The sequence below is a fragment of the Clupea harengus genome, chromosome 13 (assembly GCF_900700415.2).
Source record: "Clupea harengus chromosome 13, Ch_v2.0.2, whole genome shotgun sequence".
NCBI classification, from domain to species: domain Eukaryota; kingdom Metazoa; phylum Chordata; class Actinopteri; order Clupeiformes; family Clupeidae; genus Clupea; species Clupea harengus.
The window spans coordinates 2,941,985-2,961,906 of NC_045164.1; the positions used below are offsets into that span (position 1 = coordinate 2,941,985).

At 45.6% G+C, this 19,922-nt stretch overlaps 1 protein-coding gene across 4 annotated transcripts; it reads right to left on the reverse strand.

Moving 5' to 3' along the window:
• Positions 1–25: 25 nt before the first annotated feature.
• On the reverse strand, positions 26–19,133 carry rrbp1a (ribosome binding protein 1a). 4 transcript variants are annotated; one of them, XM_031578857.2, is made up of 30 exons: positions 18,967–19,132; positions 16,030–16,822; positions 12,399–12,550; positions 11,553–11,675; positions 10,448–10,600; positions 9,946–10,064; positions 9,488–9,641; positions 7,618–7,756; positions 7,109–7,290; positions 6,843–6,880; positions 6,505–6,592; positions 6,368–6,405; positions 5,574–5,655; positions 5,379–5,416; positions 5,167–5,251; positions 5,012–5,049; positions 4,659–4,731; positions 4,477–4,517; positions 4,191–4,278; positions 3,771–3,851; positions 3,582–3,674; positions 3,267–3,356; positions 2,895–2,987; positions 2,577–2,633; positions 2,214–2,306; positions 1,991–2,074; positions 1,785–1,871; positions 1,038–1,121; positions 786–884; positions 27–283 (listed from the first exon to the last, which is right to left on the reverse strand). In XM_031578857.2, the coding sequence occupies exons 2-30, from the start codon at positions 16,793–16,795 to the stop codon at positions 110–112; spliced, it is 3,432 nt and encodes a 1,143-aa protein (XP_031434717.1). In that variant the 5' UTR covers positions 16,796–16,822; positions 18,967–19,132; the 3' UTR covers positions 27–109. The 4 variants fall into 4 exon arrangements, with proteins under 4 accessions (XP_031434718.1, XP_031434717.1, XP_031434715.1 ...); XM_031578855.2 differs by having other exon boundaries at positions 28–283; positions 6,843–6,883; XM_031578856.2 differs by having other exon boundaries at positions 28–283; positions 6,843–6,883; positions 18,963–19,132.
• Positions 19,134–19,922: the final 789 nt, after the last annotated feature.

Consider the following 19,922-nt stretch of genomic DNA (forward strand, 5'->3'; position numbering starts at 1 on the left):
AATTCAATCCTTCATATTTTCAAGTATGTTTAAGTTAGTTTGAACAAAATGGTAAATACCTCAAACTTATTTTAAATATACCAGGAATGTCATGTAAAGTTGAAGACAACTATGGCCTTAGGTCATATTTGTCTGTTACCTTTCCTATAAGTTGGTCCCTGAGGACGTTGACTGTGTCCTTCTCTTTGGCGAGTAGCTCCTGACTGACTTTGAGGAGCTGCTGAAGTTTAGTGGCAGCCTGACCCAGGTCCTTCGACAGCTTCTTCTCCTTTTCCAGTCGCTCCTGCGGCACAAGATCAAAATAATAAAATTAGTGTTTAGCTAAATCTACATTCCAAAGTATTCATTTTGAATCGTGAGATTCGTTTGGCCACTATCACCGATCAAAGCCAGCACAACTTAGTTAAAGGGCATAAAATGTTCCCTAAGATGTTCTGGTGACCGTAAAGGAAGTTATATGGAGAAAGTTTTATTTTCCGACATCAAAGTGGACCCAGTTCCATTTCATGTCCTTCAGAGATCAAAGAGTTTTACATTTGCATGGCTCCCACCAGTCTCAAAGCCTCAACTCTCAGCTCAAGTCTCGAACACATGCAAACATTGTTTAAGCTGCCTGTGTGAAATTGTCAATGTTGTGAGATTCTGTAGAATGGATGGCAAACCAAGTTGGTAGAGGACTTATGAAGTCCACAGGTAACTCACAGAGTGAATGACACCGGATCACTCACTATTTAACCTCAGACTTTGACATCACTATTGTAGGCACTTTGGTTGTGGGGCAATACCTTCAGCTCGGCCACGTCCTCCGTGTCAGAGGTGGGGGCATCTCCACTGGCTTTCAGGAGGTCTAGCTGGTCCTGCAGCTCCATCACCGTCCTCTGGGCCTGGCGGTCCAACACACGCGCAGGAGAGACAAAGACATCGCCATTACAAACACGCATGACAGGACAGACAAAGGCAGATAATAGGCAGCTACTTGTCAGGGCACAGAGGTGGGAACTATGGGTAATGGGCTCCTGACGGCAGCGCCTCGTTACCTGCTCAAACTCCTCAGACACCTGCAGCCTCAGGCCCTCCTCTCCATGCAGCTTGGAAACCGTGGAGGCCAACTTAGCCTGGACCTGAAAGACAAGGGCTGACAGTCAGTTTGTTTGTACACACATGCTCTCTCACACACACAAAACAGTTGAAAGAAAAAGCTCATTAGTAAGGTCACAACCAAACCGAAGACTGAAAAGTTGATAAGCGTGAGAGTGTGTGTTCGTTCCTGCTTCGTTTGTTTGCGTGTGGTGTGTGTGGATATTCATTAAGAGTTAGTGTTCAGTCGAATCTGTCGTTTAAGCAAAAGTAGGTTAAAAAAAAACAAGCAGAATAGGAACACAGCAACCTTCAACTCAAAAAAGAACATGTAGTTAGTGAGAGAAAAAACAGACACCCCCCATTCCAAAAAAAATTCAAAGTGAGCATGCTCGTTAGAGTGAAGAAAGGGCCAAAGCTACACGAGTGAAACACACAAGATGGTTAGCATTATGAACCGCCTCAGCCAGTGGGATGCATTGGACAGTCATTTGGAGGAGGAAATCTCAAGCTCATGAGGTTTACTACCTAAGGGAGAGGAAATGAGCTTTGTTAAGACTAAAAGTCATATCAGCCATTTGTAATTCTGATTTTTTTTTGTGTTTAATTAAAAACTCCATTTTGCTGTGGTGATCAATATGTCCAATGCTTCCCAGCAGGCCCTCCAGGGTGCCCCAGTGTGGTATCGCACCCCGAACCTGACAGACCTCAGGCTCTGATTGGCCGTTCTGCGGGCCCGCTGTCTCGTCCTCTCTCTGAGCGCGCTCCGTCATCTCACTCAGCTGCTCTCTGACCTGGAACAGGGAACCTGTCACTCAGCACATGTTTGCCCACGTAAAGTCACACTCGCCACTCCTCTACCCCAACCTCCTTCTGCTATGACCCATCTTAACCACTAGGTGGCACCACTCACCAGAGACAGCTCCTCCCTCTGGGCCTGTGCCTCCCTCTGCGCCACGTCCAGATGACGCTGAGTTTCATCTAACAGGAGCTTCAGCTGGGGAGTTAAAAAGGACATCGAGTAATGAATACACGCACGAGCATAACTGAATGAATACATACAAACTGAAGAATCACAGCTCCACAGATATTCAGGGAAGAGAGAGATGGAGGGGGAGGGGAGTGTGGGGCCCCACCTGTGTCATCTCCTCGGAGTAGTTGTGGTCTGACGTGGCCGACTCCAGCTGCTTCTCCAGCTGGGCCTCCAGCAGCATCACCTGCTCCTTCAGCTGCAAAACCAACACAAGCAGAAACATGTGAGACACGCCAGACCTAAGACATCTCGCACACACACGCACAAAGATACCTGCTTCAAAGACCGGAATGTGTGGATCATTGTATTTACCCAATTTAATTCTGCCCAGCCACATGCAGAAGAGACACACTCACTCGCTTTCACACACACATACAAACGATACAGCTCAGGTTGGATCACCCTTCTGAGTGAATGAGGCTACAGCCTTTGGTCATGTTGTGTCAGGGTGTGTGAGGACACCTACCTGGTCTGTGTTCTCGCTTTCTGCCGTCTCCTCCAGACTCTGCACCTTCTCTAGAGCCTGGAAAGGGAGATAAGGCCAGTACAGATTTTAAAAAAATTAAATAAAAGATTTAATACAAAGTAAAATACATAAGTGCTTGTCCCAGAGTTTTAACGTTTGGATAAATCTACATAAACACAACTTGCACACACACAAAACAATTAATAAGTTAGACACTAATAAGATAATAATAAGAAACGTATACGTTTCAGGGTTTGGATGATACAACATGCAACTTTACATCCATGCACACCAAAAAAAAAAAGATCACCACCACACCGTTTTCAGCTGGTCCTGTAACTCTGTGACCTTGACCTTCCACCCTTTCTCCTCGTCCTCCACGCTCCTCTGGAGGTGTTTCAGCATGCCCTCCTGTGCACCACACAACACAGACACATTTAAGCTTGCTATTGCTAAGTTTAAAGCCAAAGGGGTTGAATTAAGCCTTTAAACTGGCACACTATTACTGAGAAAACGTTAACCATGACTTAAAACAGCTTTCTTGGAATAAACAGCATGCTCTCCCAGCATGCTCTCCTGTGCACTGCATAACAGAGAGATCATTGTGCCTGACCCAATGCAACTTCAGCTATCCTATGTGTGTGTGTGTGTGTGTGTGTGTGTGTGTGTCGGGCTGAGGTAGGTGCCCACCGTTTCACCCAGGACGATCCTGTACTGCTCACACTCGGCCTGTAGTGTGGTCTGGCTCTCCTCCGCACCTCGCAATTTCCCCAACACCTCCTTGGACAGGAAAAAAAGAGAGGAAGAGGCCATATTACACACACCACCAAAGACCAATGGCACTGCGGCTATTGCAGCAACCTCCGATAGATGGCTGAAAATCATTTCTAGAAAAGTCCGGCACATTAATGCCTGTGTAGTTTTGGTGTTCTTCACAATATGATATTCAGTGTCACCTTTGCTACCATGTTGACTGAGTAGAAGTACTGAGGCTCTGAAGCTTACCTCTAGTTCTGTGCTTTGTGGTGTTTCCTGACTCTGTTGCCTTTGGGTTAGTGTCTCCTGTGCTTTCTGTGCAAAGTCCTGCAACCATTTGGTCTGGGGATAAAGCGTGAAAGATGATAAACAACGGACTTAATAGTAATTGTGGTACAATTCATCATCATAGGAAAATAAAAAAAACAGGTTAGGCACCTCTTCTGTCTGAATGTCGATATGTGGGAAGAGTGAATGAAGAACCTCTTTGGTCTCTGTCTGAAAAGCTGTGAACTCCCCCTGTAGAGTAAAAAATAAATACATTTTAATTAATGACATGGGCCATCAAAATGATCTTTGTTCCAATGCATCTTATGTGAGCGGATGAGTTACTCCTGGCAAAGAGAGGATCAATGACCTGGGTACTGAAAATGCACTGTAACCAAGACACAGGAATTTGCGCAAAGGCTTCTTACTCCTGTGGTTACAATCTTAGGTCTGTAGTTACTGCTGCTTTCTCAATACTGATAGCATCATATATGGTAGGGAGTCTGAGGATATGGTCTGCCCACACACGATCGTTCATCACGCCGTCTTATCTTCTGTGGCTAAGACTTACAATGAGTCAGATGTCCTTACTTTGTCATCGCCCTTTGATTGTTCCTCTTCTTTCAACTTCTGCAGCTCCTGTTGCAGTGAGGTGACAAGGCCATCTCTTTCTGTCAGGCTGAAAAAAAAGGGGAAATACTTCTTACAATCAGAATGAACATGTATTTGTCAAGGAAGGCTTTTGGTCTTGCACCATAAGCCGTGACTCAAATCATGTGCAGTTATATCGGTTATGATTGATGAGTTAAGAAGCAAAAAGGTGTGAAATAAAACAAACAAACAAACAAACAAGAAAAGAAACCAATAAGATGTGTACCTGCTCTGCAGTGATGCCAACTCTGCTGTGTGGTCAGGCAGCTAGAAAAAAATAAAGAGAGATGAAGCATGCATTAGGAGAAATGTAGCCTGATTATGGGGAGATGATGATGATGAGGTGACCCTGTGCAGGTCATGTGGCAGATGAATGCGGGGGTGGGCAGATGTTGAGGTCAAACTCACGGGATCAGCGCTGCTCTGGGCTTGCTTCAGTTCCTCTTCCAGAGAGGCCACCTGCTTCTCTCGCTCGCTCAGGCTGCAAAAGCACAATGTGTTCAAACAGGAATCTGCAGGGTGCAGCTATGACACTTCAGTTACTCACACAGCAGTTACAGTTGCAGCATTTCACACAGAGTCGCTAGGAGTTCTTAGACTAACTTCAAGTCTTCAGATGCTTGCCAGTGTACACAGTCACAAGAGAAATCAAGTCTGAGGGCGTGTGGTTGGCATCCGTAAATGGGAAACTGGGGATATATATTGTTTGTTAGCTGCTTGTTCGGAGTTAGGATCGTGATGGAAAACTGAATGGGGCCTACCTGTTCTGTAGTGCTTCCAGTTCAGTTGTGTTGTCAGCCTGTTTCAAGAGCACAAGACAGTACAGTGTTCAAATCCACACAATTCAACAGGGTGTCATGTTTGGGGTCTTTTTGCCTTCGATGTGGTTATTTTCACGCAAAGCCAGCATACACACCTGGCTGGGAACATTGGCTTTCTCCTCCTTCACATGTTGAAGCTCGGCTTCCAGTGATGCCAACAGCGCCTCCCGTTCTTTGAGACTACATCGATGTAAAAGAAAAGAGAAGAAAAGGGCAACACACATTAGTTCAGTGAAAACAGTAACCTGTCAGTTTGACAGAGAACACTTGAGCGACTGACTTTAAGGGGGAAAGGTCCAACACTTACCTCACCCTAAGCTGCTCCAGCTCGCCTGTGATCTCAGCCTATAGCAATGGGTCCAGAGAACAGACTGTGAGTCAGACCTCAAGAATACACAAAACTGAACAACTGGACTTACAAGGTAAATGATCTCTTGCTGGAATGCTAGTTACACATTCACTAATAAATGATAAGTGTAGATAAAATGAACAGGGCACATACATTGCCGACATTTTTGCTCTCCATCTCTTCCATCAAACTTCTTAGCTTCTCTTCAAGTGATGCTATCAAACTCTGCTGCTCTCTATGGTATAAGATAAAAAAAAAGTTTAAATTAGTATCAGCACTCAAAGCAAACAATATTAACACACAGCCTCTGCCATCAAAAACATGCCCTAGCCAGGGATGCAAAGACTCAGGCTTTTGGCATGAGACACTCGCTTTCATGTCCCATCTCACAGCTAATCATACTCATGGAGAACGGTTGGGCATAAAGCATGGCGGCTACCGAGGTCTTCCAACACAAAAAAGGACGAGGCAGAGAAAGGCAACTCCACCAAGAGAAGTGAAACAGGCCTACATTATTTCCGTATATTTGGAACATCGAAGGCCAGTATTGTATGTATGCAGAGTTATCACATTCCGGTAGTCATGTGATCCTTTTAGCCGTAATTTTCATCTGTTCGTAGTTACATATTTGTATTGCTTTCCTTTTTAAAATAAAGTTGGAATACAACTCTGTATAGTGCCAGTCAGCTGTTTATATTTCCTAGTTTCGTCATGGTTACTACCGTACAGACATTTGACTGAAATTTTGACCGGATGTGTTATTACGGTGTCTCGGAAAATACCGATCTCTCTCTCCCTCTATTAGACATGACAATTTTTCCTCACTGTGATATCGTATCAGTGTGTCCGATATTTATGTTTTACACATTTTAAAAGGGAACGCTGACAAAAACTAAATAGCCATGGCAGAAGAAGCCGTGTTGGCAGAAGAGATTAATCATACATACTCGCCGGGTGGCTGTTCTGCCTCTGTAGTGTTTGCAACCTGCAGATAGAGAAGTGGATTAGCATGAATGGTAATGCACCACTGAGTTTGCAGCTACGAACATGAACTTGTAATTAAATGATGAATAAATAAACTTACAGCATTAGTGATAGTGTCAGGTTTCATTTCTGAGAGCTGCTTCAGTTGCTCTTCAAGTGCAGCCACCTGACTCTCTTTCTCTTTCAGACTGTAACAGGTTTTATAAAACACTTACATTATACAATACGAATTATAAGGGCTAACACACTCAAATAACTGTACAGTTGTATTTAAATCCTAATAATAGAGATCATGAAACTTTGAAAGATGAAATTACAGAAATTATTCAGCAATAGTGAAACATGGCTATTTGTAGTCTTTTGAATGAATGCAAATGAAAAACTCGGAACCCCTGAATCAGATGCGAAAGATTTGAAATGAATCTTAAACTGACATACCTGTTCTTCATTTGCTCCAGCTCTGCAGAGGTTGTGGCCTGCTGAAGTAAACAGAGCAGAGACAGTCAGACCTGCTTCAAACACTGCAACTCTATTAGTCTGAGCTCAATTTAGCATTTCATTAATGGAAGATAAATATCAGTAAAGTAGTGCTTTTTAACTGTTGTGTGCGCCCAAGGATTTAGAAGGGCTCGTCCCAAACATGCTCCCTCACAGCAGGGCCCAGGGCATGCGGGTTCGGTTCGGTGCACCCCAGCCCCTCTTACCACTTCGTCGTCATCCTCTTCTCGGCTCTGGCTGGCCTCCAGCAGCACATGGATGGAGCCCACCTGGTCTTCCAGCTGGCTCTTCTCCAGCTCAGTCTGGAGCAGCCGGGCCTCCAGGGCATCCACCAGGACCCCGCGCTCCTGCAGGCTCGCCTCGGCGCTCGCCACCCGCGCCTGGAGGTCTGTTACACACACACACAACAGCGACAGGTAAGAGGTGATGCACTCTAATGCACAGTCACTCCCTCATCTGCACCTTCAAAAGAGGAACTTTAAAACAAGTCTTGCAGTGGACTTCTGAATTTCAATGTTCAGCTTATGGCTGTAGTGCACGGAGGGTGACTGGGGCAGATAAAGATAATGAATTGAATACGGATTGAGAAACACAGCCATTGAGAAAGACAAATAGCCGATGCTGATGTGTGACGTGCTGCTTGTGCACCCTTGTGCAGCTTGAGTAGCTTGAGTATGCGTGTTTCTGTAGACTCCTGAAGACCTGTGATTCAGACCTGTGAGAGCTGTGCCCTCCTGCGAGGCCTGCTCCATCTGGGCCTGCAGGCTGCGGTTGCTGCTCTGGGACACCCTCAGCTCCTCGCTCACCTCCTCCAGGCGCCTCTGAAGCCCCTGTTCGCTGGACACACGGCTCGCCTGCAGGGGGCAGCAGAGAGACAGCCAGGCAGACAGTCAACACCAGCAAACACATACACATAACAGATACAGTACACAGACATACACACACAGATAGACACACACACACACACACACACACACACACACACACACACACACACACACACACACACACACACACACACAGGCTTTCTCTCTGTCACTTTTGTACACCTGCATTCATTCACCTAATGGATAAGCGTTTGCAAGTGTACACACACACACACACACACACACACACACCTTCCAAACAAGACATCTGTATGTCAGCGACCACAAATGGACAGGCCGGCGCTACATGGGTGGGGTTGGAGAACACAGAATGCATTGCATTCATATCTTGTGCCAAGAGACTCGTATTTCTCTCAATAATGTATTCACACAGGGGGTTGACACCAGAAGTGTATCACTTTTAGCCACTGACAGGAAATGAGAGAAGAGAAATATTTTAATTTTAAACCCTCTACTCATGGTTAAAAGAAACACACACATACACCCTAAATGCAAATGTTGTATCCTCTGAACCCTTCAAGCCACAAGCTCTAAACCAGAAAACCATGGCCTCCTTTTGGTATACTCCAAGCATTCTGCACCACACTCATAGTGCAAGCTGCATGATGTGAGAACTGCCATTTTGTTCCACAAAGTTCCCCTTTTCGCAAAAACGTCTGTTCCTCCTGACTCATTCCCTCCGGATGGAGGGAAAATGTGTCCAGGATGTGACGTGAATCATGACTGACTGACTCTCAAGTAACACAGAAGACTGCCGTCACAGAAGACTAGAGACGCCGTTCAGCTGAAATGGATGGCTGTCCTGGCTGTTATTAAAATGATCTGGGTGATCTGCTCATGCAGAATCATGACGACTCTACAGGCACTCGCACAAAATCACTTTAAGACAGTTCCAAGTTAACATGGCAGTAACAAATGGACACAAAATTTTAAGCCACACTCTGAGGGAATTTCTTTAATCTGCGAAACGGCTTCTGGATGTGCCTTGCTGCTCCAGCATGCACACATTCCAAGCCGTTTTTGGAAAGAGGCATGTTTTTTTCCCCTATCTGACCCCCTCCCTTTGCCCCGGCAGATGAAAAGGAGCGACTGCATTCCAGCCCCCTGCAGCAGTGACGAGTGATGCGTGCAGTGGGGGGAGGGTTCTGACAGTGTGTTGGACAAGCTCATTAAGGGAAGAGGCATCGACCGCCCGGCTCCCCACCCACAACTGTGCAGCTCCAGACCGACGCTCACCCTGCCCAGCTTCATGCCGTCTGTCGCTGGGGTGCCGGCTGGGGGAATGAAGCCTCCAGACCAAAAATAATATTTTTTGTTCACCACTATCCAACACGGCACTGAAACCAACACTGCAGACTATTCAAATAGAGTGGTTAGTTTGTCACAGGGCGAAACAGAGCGAGACAAAGTAGGCAAATCTAAAGTGTGGCCCTGCCGGTTAAAGTACACGGTGCAGTGATGCAGTCAAAGCCCTTTAAGTTGAAGGGATTGTATGTGGTTTATGGAAAGGAGACAGGAGTGTTTCTTCAGACCTACATGCCAGCAGTATTTAGTTACAACCTTAAATCAGACACCTGGCTCTCATACAGTGAAGTTTCAGCACGGCCACAGGACGATACGACTGAACATCTGTAACCTAAACCAACTTCATATGCACACACACACACACACACACACACACAGCTCTGCTGATCTCACCTGCAGCTGAGAGAACTGGCTCTCGGCAGCTGCCACCTTGGCCTCCAGGTTCTTCCTGATCTGCTCGTCGGCCTGCAGGGCTTCGCTCTTCTCCCCCGCCTCCTTGCTCAGCTTGGTGCACTCCTGCCTCAGCTTGGCCAGCTCGGCATTTTGCCTGGACGAGACCAAAGCGAAGCAGAGGGGGGTGAGACACACGGGTGTATTTCCATCACATTATAATTAGGCGCTTTGCAAAAAAGGAAGGAGCCGCTACAGTGATGTTAGTGTTCTTATACAGGTGCAAATACACAACTGAATAGTATGGCACACAGGCTCGGACATGTACACACGCAACAAACATAAACACACAGACACACAAACTTTCACTCTGGTGTGAGTGGCTGGAGGGGAGGGGTGGGTCGGCGGGGGGATAGTGTGTGTGTGTTGGTGTGTGTATGTGTGTCTGGGTGATGACTCACTTGCTCTCACTCTGGCTGGTTGCCTGGTTGAGGGCGTCGCGCAGAATGGAGTTCTCCTGCTGCAGGCGAACCATCTGAGCACTTGGGCCCTTATCCAGCTGCTCCTGAAGACTCTGGATCTGAAGAGAGACAGCACACACGAAGACACACACACAAACACAAAGTGCAAACATTTTTACTCAGGGGAACATAGCAATATCATATGTCTGCAGATTTGCAGGTACAATTTGCCCTTTGTTGCAGCATTGAATTAAGTCTGTGCAGTGATGTCCTTCAGACATTTCAGCAAAATATTACATCTTCATTCCTGCCGCACTCTTGTGTACAGCACAATGGCTAATGTGTTCACTCTTCTCACAAGAGGACTGACACCAATACTGACACACACACTGACACACACGTGATGGGGCTGTTCTGTGTAAAGATGATTAAATCGCTTCGAGCAAAACAGAAAGTAGGTGTGTGTGCGTATCCATGTGTGAGAGAGAAAAAGACCTCTAACCTTAGCCTTGGACTTGTGGGTCTCGGCCACGTGGTCCTGGTAGCTGGCCTGCATGCGCGCCTGCAGGGCCACCATCTCCTGCTCGCGAGTGCTCAGCTTGGTGCTCAGGCGCGTCTCCGTGTGGGCCACCTTAGACTTCTCAGCAGACAGCTCCTGCAGATGGGTACCCACAGGTGTGAGGAGAATTACTACTCAATTGTTAAGAATTGACATATTTGTTACTGGTTCTAAACTAAACTAGAGTCAGTAGTGCTTAGTAACCGTCAAAATTGTTACTGGTTCAACTAAACTAGAGTTAGTAGTGCTTGGTAGCGGTCATATTTATTTTGGTTCTACTAATCCAGGGATAAAACTAGTTGGTATACTAACTCATATGTATTAGAGCTTCTAGGGTTAGTAATCATAATAGCATACTAATAAGATTAGTATATAGCAACAGTCCGATTCATGGCTGCCATTTCATGTATTCTAAGTTGACCTTATCATCACACCAAAAGATAACAAATACACATACAACTTCCCGTGTAACGACTACATCACAGAGGGTGTATACATTCATCCGTAGTTATATATTCGTTTCCTAAAATTAACTGCAAACATGTGACCTGTTGCAGTTGTTGAAGTACCAGAGGATCATAAGAGCTCTGTGTGTTGACAGCTGGATGCCTGCAGACTAACAGACAAACTCCTAACAGTCCGCGAGTGATTAATCTCAGTGTGATGCATGTATGATTGTGACGGAACACAAGAGGGATTGTGAGCGTGTGGACATACGTGGTTTACGAACACATAACTGAAAAAGCAGAAGAGGGGAAATGTACAAATGCTGATCACTGAATCACTGAGCAGGGATGTGAATATATGAGAACAGTGACATCAGTGACAGTGGTACAGGAGGTAGAGAAGTCGTTTAGTAATCAGAAGGTGGCTAGTTCTATTCCTCACTGTCGAAGCGTCCTTGAGCAAGACACTGAACCCCTAATTGCTCCTGATGTGCAGTGTGCCATCAATGTACTGTACATGTAAAATGTATATACATCCTATCAAGTCGCTTTGGATAAAAGCGTCTGCTAAATGACTAAATGTAAATGTTCTTCTCCCCCACCTTGGTCATCTCGCGGAGGCGGTTCTTGGCTGCAGTGGCGTCTTGCTGCTCGGCTGCCAGCTGCTTCTCACGTTCCTCCAGCTGCTTCTTCAGCACCGCCACGGGGTCGCCCTTTTGAGTGGCCTGTGAGGAGGGAGACACGAGACACAAACACATTTAGGGAATGAAGGAGCGCACTACCATGTCACAACAGGGTCCTGAAGTTGATGCGCAGCAGTTGAACAGCAAATATAAGGCATGTTCTATGCTTGTGTGTCCTGTGCAAGCAAGGTGCTAACAATGCCCAGACCACTGGTAAATGTATGTCTGTTCTGTACTTTGAGTAGTTTTGGAATAAATAAAATGTGTGCTAAATGAAAAAAAAAAAAAAAGTTCAACAGCTCTTGAGATGATGAACTGGTCTTGTTCTATGACTTCACATAAAAAAGATTAAGATAAAAAATGGCCACCAAGTGGCTCAATGGTAAATGTTGATAGCCAGGAACACTCCATAAGAGATGACCATTTCACATACAACAGGCAGAGTGTTTGTCCTTAAAATATCCCACATCCCAAAGTCACCATTTAACTGGCTCAATGTTTAAGTGAGAACTGATTGATTAATTGATTGTGTGTCTGACTAAGTGACTGAGGGATTGATTGAGCAGGGCCAGTGCAGTGCAGTCTGTGAACTGTGGTGTGCTGCCTAGCAACAGCACCACTGTAATGTGTAGCTTTGAGGGTGACAGGATAGTGGGTGGGGTTCTGTGGAGAGTGGGTGGGGTTTTCACAGTGAACGAGTGAGTGACTAGTGTGGAGAATGTGTGGAGTTCTGTGGAGAGTGGGTGGAGTTTGGTGCTTCCTCACCGTGTGCCAGGTTCCAACTCCGGCCTTCTCGCTCAGGATCTCAATGAGCTGCTGGGCCTCCCCCTCGCTGAACATCATGCTCTTCACTGTGGAAACCAGGGCCTTGTAGGGCAAGTACAGGGGGGCATCCACTGAGTCCGTTGCCACAGCAGCTGCAAGACATCAAAAGACAATTACATCATACTTCCAAACTGTCATGGACACAACTTGGTCAACGGTGCTGGTTTGCAACTTTTCTACAGGTTTAACCCAAGTTTCCACACCCTCTTGTGAGAGTGCATCCTTAGTGAAAAACTCTTCACCTGACTGTGTTTAGCAATACTGTAACGTCTGAGGGAGAAAAAAAAAGAACACAATAAACAACAGTTGACTGGCAGAGGGCCTCTTAGAAGGACTGGGGTGGAGAAGGCTGCTCCTGTTCCTCTGTAGACATGACCTCAGGCTGCTGAGTGGAGCGACTCCCTCTGCCAACCACTGAGCTAAGCACCTTCCTAACCTCACACAGGATGGGGAGGAGGTAGAGGAAACCATCTACAGAACCAGGGCATCCTCATAAACATACTCTATGTGTCTCATCATTCTGATCATAGTGTACAAAGAGCTTTATAAAGTCTACGTCTAATTTATGTATCCTATTTCCTTGTCCTATTTCACATCAAGCTATGATACGTAAAGGAAATGCAGGCTAAAGAGGCATACTGATGGCATTCTGTAGAAGTCACACTTAGTCAATTTGAAAATGTCATATTTGTGTGATGCTTCCTGATAAGCCTAAGGCTAAGCCTAACCAGTATATATAAACCGCAGGGCAACAACAGTATAAGCTCAAAAGGGGCCTCCAAGAAGCTGTGATCCAACCCACCCTTGTTAGCTCTTTGATCCCACATGAGGGGCCTGTCGGCAGAGAGGCAGGCTGAGCAAAAACAGCACGCGCAAAAACCACAGCTGAGCACTTAACTCAAGTGGTAAGCAAGGCGCCACCCCTGAACTTGTCAGGCTGCCATGATAATTAGTAGGGGTGGGAATTGCCACAGGGACGACGATATGACACGATCACGATATTTGGGCCACTATACAATATTATTATGATTTAATTCTGCGATACACTGCAATTCATTTCCTCCATATATTACTTTTCGTACACTGGGAAGCTCTGCAGCCATCTTGGCACTGTAAATTTGTTTTCGACTGACTATTTTTCCAATTCCCGCTGTGATGCAAGAGAAGAATGAGTTCTTGGGTCATCTTGTGGACTTCAGAAGCAATGTCATCAGAATAGATGTACAAAATAAAATGTACATCACAATTTTAAATAAATAAATATTGCATTACTTGGTGCCACTGTGCCAAAAAATACATAATACTGTACCAATTTTTTCCACCACTTCTAATAATAAGCCATCTCCAGATGTTTACTTCAGGAGGCTGCTAAGGTAGAGACAGCAACAGCGGCAGCATATATTGGCGTGGGCAAGGAGGTCAAAGTGGCACAGTGGCACCAGACAGAGATGGTACACTGGGCCGCTGAGACGTACCCATTGTTGGGGCACTGGAGGCCTTTGTGGTCTAACACAACAGGGCAGCTGGACGAGTGGGAGGAGAGGGAGTCCAACTCCTCATCCCCACACAGCGCTGAAAAGGCCAGGGTTTCTTTGCCAAGGTTTGCTCACCTGTGTGTGTGTGTGTGTGTGTGTGTGTGTGTGTGTGTGTGTGTGGCGTGTGTGCGTGTGTGTGTGTGTGTATTGTGTGTAGTGTGTGAGAGAGCTCCACAGCTCTCCGTTCCCATGGGCATGATTCCACCAGAGGCTTAGGATGCAATACCACATAACAATTCAGAGGGAAAAAATGTCTTGCTGGAGTTCTGAATCAACCAGGCAAAAACAACCACCAGGGAAATGCAGACTGCGCATGTGTGCAAAAGTAAGATGCACTTATGCAAGCATAAGCCAGACTAGTGCTTTTGTGAACTAATTACTTTTCACTGTAACAAAGTATAGAAAGGCTCTACATGTGAAATTCAAGTTGAATTTGTATTCAATAGTCAGAGTTAAAATCAACAGGTGTTTCTAAGATTATTATTCATGGCAAAAAAAGATTCTGCCCATATCTTAATACTGTGATCACCTTTTTGTGATGTATGACACTACTTGTGAGATCTACCACATATGTGTTCTTACTTACAGTGATTAAAAACTGGACAAAGTTCACACAGTCTGTCAATGTGTAGCATTCATTTACGACCAAGCATGGTACCACAAAAACACAGACCATGGGAAGAAATGGTTTAAGGGGGGGGGGGGGGGGGGGGGGGTTACATGCCTTTGTTGTTACCCTTTCTAGCACATGAGTAATAATAACATTAAAACTCCTTAGCCTAAATGTAGACGCAGCAAATGATCTGTATTACATAACTGTCTTACGGTATAAAACCACCCTTCACTGCTTCCTCCCCAGACTTATATGACCAACATCACATCACATCCACTGTGGGTATTTTAAGACTTTCAAGACCCCAGTAGTTCACCAAGTGCCTCTTATCACTATGTCTGAAAATACCAAAAACAAAATCCCCTCTCGAGGTGTTCATTCTGGGCAGCGTAGAGCAGTCTGTGTTTTGGCTAATGCAGTTCCTGCCAGAACGGGTCATTTCCATCTTCTCCAAAGAGACCTTTTAAAACTACATAAACATCAGCTGTGTCCATCAAACACCAGGACCACACATGGATCTATCAATAGCACAGCATCCTGTTATTTATCAAAGGCTAACCATGAGAGTTGTGACACAGTTTTGGGACAAACCGCTTCATACAGTCCAGATGTGACCCGACAGTCTACATGTATCCAGGATCCTCATCCCATTTCACATCAAGCTCTTACATTATGGAAATGCTGGTTAAGGAGACATACTGATTGCCCTCTGTACAAGTCCCACTTAGTCAATGTGACAATGTCGTACTTGTGTGATGCTTGGTGACGCAGATAAACAAACAGACAAACATCTCCCACCATCACCATTACAGCAGCAGCCTGAAGAGTCCATTGTTCCCCACAAATACTGTACATGTCCAAGGGGCCCAGCCGAGCTGTCTGTGGTCAGGCTAGAAGGGGACATGTGGACTAACTGAAAGCAGCCTTTTTGCTCTGCTGTGTCAGTGTATTCTCTCTCTCTCACACTCTCACACACACACACACACACACACACTCACACACTCACACACTCACACACTCACACACACACACACACACACACACGGGGGGGGGGTATTTATTCAACAAAGGCAAAGTTCTCCTGTTAGTGGTCAAGTATTACCTAATACCCCCCATCACAACCCTCTGTAAGAACAGTACAACCAAAAGTAAAATGTGCTTCTTACTTCTCCTTTTTCAGCAGAATCTCATCACAGAAACATTACATTATTTAAAAAAAGAGGCATTTCTTCCTGCCAAAATGGGGAACGATATCTTATTGGGTTTTTTAAGAAAACATTTCCTTGCTATCTGACTGGCACGAAGCCAAGCAATGTCAAGAAGCATCAACACCTGACTGTGCTGCTGAGGGGAATGCAAATAAGGATGTTGGCTTTGAGCCTATTGTTGACACTAAAGGGCAGGGACAGCGAGCATTTCTCACCTGGCTCAGCCTTCTTCTTGGAGCCTCCCTTCTTCTTGGATTGGGCCTCAGCTTTGGGTTCCTCAGCTTTAGCAGGCAGAGAAGCAACAGCAGGCGCAGCTGGGGGTGCGCTTTTCTGGGCGCCCACTGGGGGCACCGCCATCACAGGAACCTCTTTGACCACAACCTCAGGCTTGGAAGCAACGGGTTTCGGGGTTGCGGGGGCAGCCTGCTGGGACTGAGCCGGCTCCACTTTGGCCACCTTCTTCTCCTTCTTCTTCTTGTCCTTCGGAGAGGGGGCGGCTGGAGCCTCGACTTGAGCAGGCCGTGGCGGGGCTGACATAGACGGGGCAGGGGCAGAAACTGGAGCAGGGGCAGGAGCGGCAACCACGGGGACAGGAGCAGGGGTTGGGGTGGGGACTGGAGCCACCACCGCCTCAGGAACAGGGGACGGGTCTCGTTTGGGTTCAGCGGCTGGTGTCGGGGTGCCCTCGGACTCACTCAGGTCAGGCGTTGCAGACTCCGTGTCAGGAAGCTTCCCGTTGGGCTTGTCATCCTTCTTCTTCCCTCGGTTTCGTTTGTCCAGTGCCTTGTCTTTCTTTTTCTTCTCTGAGCGCTGGGTCTGGGTCTGGGTCTTGTTGAGCTCCTGCCTTTGCTTGGCCAGGGCCTCCTCGTAAGACGTCTCCTTCATGGAGAAGGTGGAGACCAGGGCAATGCCAATGGCTGAGATCAGCATGAAGCCACTGAAGACCATAATGCCAAGCGTTTGGGGGTCGTAGATGTCCATGACTGTCAATTCAATGTGTAATAAAGCCTGACAAAGAAAGAGATCAGAAATGAAATAACCTGAATCACACAGGGCTATACAAGCAAGAGGCAAGTGACCTGAAAGTAAGCAATAATCCTCATACTAATCCTTAAGCATACTGCTTGAGGATATCATTGGCCTAAATAGTTTACCTCGAAGTCTTGCAATGCTCAGTTAAGCCATTATCTCAAAAGATCTTTGCTTTCTGTTCATAGTCCAAACACACACCACAAGCGGGAATCATGTCCCTTCCTCTGCTTTACTTTTAGATCAAGCTACAGTAGCCATATGCGGCACCAAGGTGGCATAAAGCCAAATTCACATATATTTTTCTACCCTCCACAAGCAAACAACAATTTCGGCAAGTCACATAACACTGCAGTAGAGACCAAGAAGTGCATCCAAGTTCTTCAGTTGGCACCGGGGAGCCAAGCCAACACTGTGTGCCACTAGGCAAACAGAAAGCCAAGACCCAAGACTCCATGAGTCCTCTAACAGATGTATGGAGGAAACAATAGATGCAGACTACACCATCCCCTCAGATGAAGACTGACTTTTAGACAGAGGTGGCAACTTAGTAGCCAACCTCCACCCATCACAGGAGTTACATAATTAAACCGTAGTTGGCACAAACATCAGAAGCACATTTCTGCCATGCAATTCCAGTCCAAGCCACTCTGTCACTCTTTACAGGAAGAGACCCGAAATGTTCCTATGAAATGGCCTATCTGTTAATTATTGCTATGTGGAAGGCTGGGGTCTTCAAAACAATTAAGCTAACATTTGTAAGAATAAACATTTCATGTTCCACGGTAAGGCTAGCTTGAAATAAGTCAAGAACCCAGATCGCATTAGGGAATAGCCTACTTCCTATACACGGTAAAAGGAAGAATACATTGGCCATCATAAATAACCACCTACGTCTATTTTAATCACACTTCATGGACTGGGGAAATGTATTAAGTTGCTTTTCATTTCAGCACCGTATGTCAAAGTTCATCTTTGCACATCAAAGGGAAACTGACTAAAAAGGAAATGAACAATGAATGAGTTATGACGCACAAATGACTGCGGGTTTCTCCCAGTCCCTTCGTTTCGCATGCAGTTAAAGACGTTGGGACACTTCGGCTAAACTTTCTATTCTGCAGACGGCATAAGCCACATAACACTGACGACCACTTCTTGAGCTCAGTCACTTCAAGCACACAAAGGCATAAAAGGCAGAAGTCATCGTTGAACAAACTACAGGTTTTCTTGAGAGACTGACTGCTTAGACATGTTTTATTAATTTTAGGCGACGAGTGTATCCGTAAAGGATATGAGATTAAAACAATATCGGGAAAACAACGGACCCATTATACAAAAGAATCATGAACTTGAAGTCCAGATAGCGTTCAGTGTCGCAAACTGGTCACGGTCAATTTTAAGATGACGTTGACTATCGTAGCTCGCAAGTAACGTTACAATAACATGAGCTCTCTATCAGTTGCATGCATCGATGCGCGCATACATAGCCTCTCTTTCTTTAATCCATCAAGTCGTATACTTTTTACGCGAAAAAAAAAATCACAGCAGCCTACGATGGCTGGCTAATTCACCAAGTTTATTCAAGGAGACAGCAAGGAGCAAAATCAAGCTAACCCACTGTAACCTGTGAGCAGCATTGTCTGGATGAGGTAGCATTAGCTAGTCTGCTAGGATGCACAATTCTTTGTTCATATATGCACCCTTCATATATCTGACTTGGTAAGAGAGTAACAAAAGTAATATCGCAAGGACACATTCACAATAAATTGCTAAGTCAATTAACGGTGCAAGCTATTCTCGCTATTCTGCAAACTAGTGGCCAAATGTATCCGCAACTCAACAAATGGCAGGACACCAGCCTGTCCCATCAGCATCTATAAACGTCGTCCAATGGTTTTAACATCGATATTTGTTACTGGCTGCTTAAGACAGGACTCTAACAACAACCAAATCGCCACCACAAAACTAGCGGCTAGCCACCTAACCAACATTGTCTATCGAATATCGGTCTAACATAGCTTGGGATAGATTACCCTAACTGGCTACTAAGGTGGCAATAATCCATTAAGAAATCGTTTAAACATGATCAGAAAATTGACCGGCAAAACCAGCTACCTACCGACCTTCTTTATTTTCTGCAAACGTCAGTCCTGCCAGGGAAATAGAATAGGTCCAGCGATGTTTAAAGTTATTTTCACATTCAAAGAGAAATATGTGGCTATCCCAAGACTCAGGCTCTCCTGATATCTCCGTGTATCCGTGGTCTGTGGAGTCGTGGCACTTTCTGTGAGCTGGCATAACGCCGGGTCCGTGGCCCATTGACTATTAAAACAGACTATATCTAATTGGCTAGAATATAATCACTCAGTTGCATGTAGCCAACCAAGTCGCCGGTCTCCAGACTGTATGAGATATGCGGAAGTCTGCGTTAGTGATAATGGGAGCTGTAGTTTTTCCGCTTGTACCAAGAGAAAATATACTTTCGTCAGATATGGCATACATAGAGGTACGAAATCGTTGACAACCTTTCTGCGACTAGTGTTTTTTTTAAATTATTTCCAGGCCCATGCGCTGGTTATTCTCGCTCTCTCTCTATTTTCTATAACACACACACACAAAGAGAGAGAGAGAGCGAGCGAGCAGATACATTTGCTTGTTTCATCTGTTGCAGGGTAAGATATTATCTGCCTCATCAGAGTAGGGGAATGTAGAGAATGGGATTATAGTCAGTGCAAACAAGGTTGCTTGTCATATGAGGGCCTACATTTTACTCTCAATTCCAGGTGTCCAGTAAGCTGCGTCACAGATCTTATATTCTTTTGTGAGTTGGGTTTGAAGGCTTGTTGACAGGTGCTGCACCTAATTACAAAACAAATGTCTAAGATTAGTCCTAGGAGCTTGAGCAGGCACGGCAGGCACGGGGTGTGTAAGGACATCGGTGTGAAAATCTATTACTATGGTGACACTTCAATGGTGCTCCATTAGATGGGTGTGTAAGGACGTCGGTGTGAAAATCTATTACTATGGTGACACTTCAATGGTGCTCCATTAGATGTGTGTGAAGATTTGTTTGTCTTAC

Excerpts from the sequence above, each read along its gene's own strand:
- rrbp1a (XM_031578855.2), bottom strand. The coding sequence starts at position 16,795 with ATGGACATCTACGACCCCCAAACGCTTGGCATTATGGTCTTCAGTGGC. Across the intron at positions 12,551-16,029 it reads CAAGAAGAAGGCTGAGCCAG|CTGCTGTGGCAACGGACTCA; the intron begins GTGAGAAATGCT and ends GATGTCTTGCAG. Across the intron at positions 284-785 it reads AGGACGTGGCCGAGCTGAAG|GAGCGACTGGAAAAGGAGAA; the intron begins GTATTGCCCCAC and ends CTTGTGCCGCAG.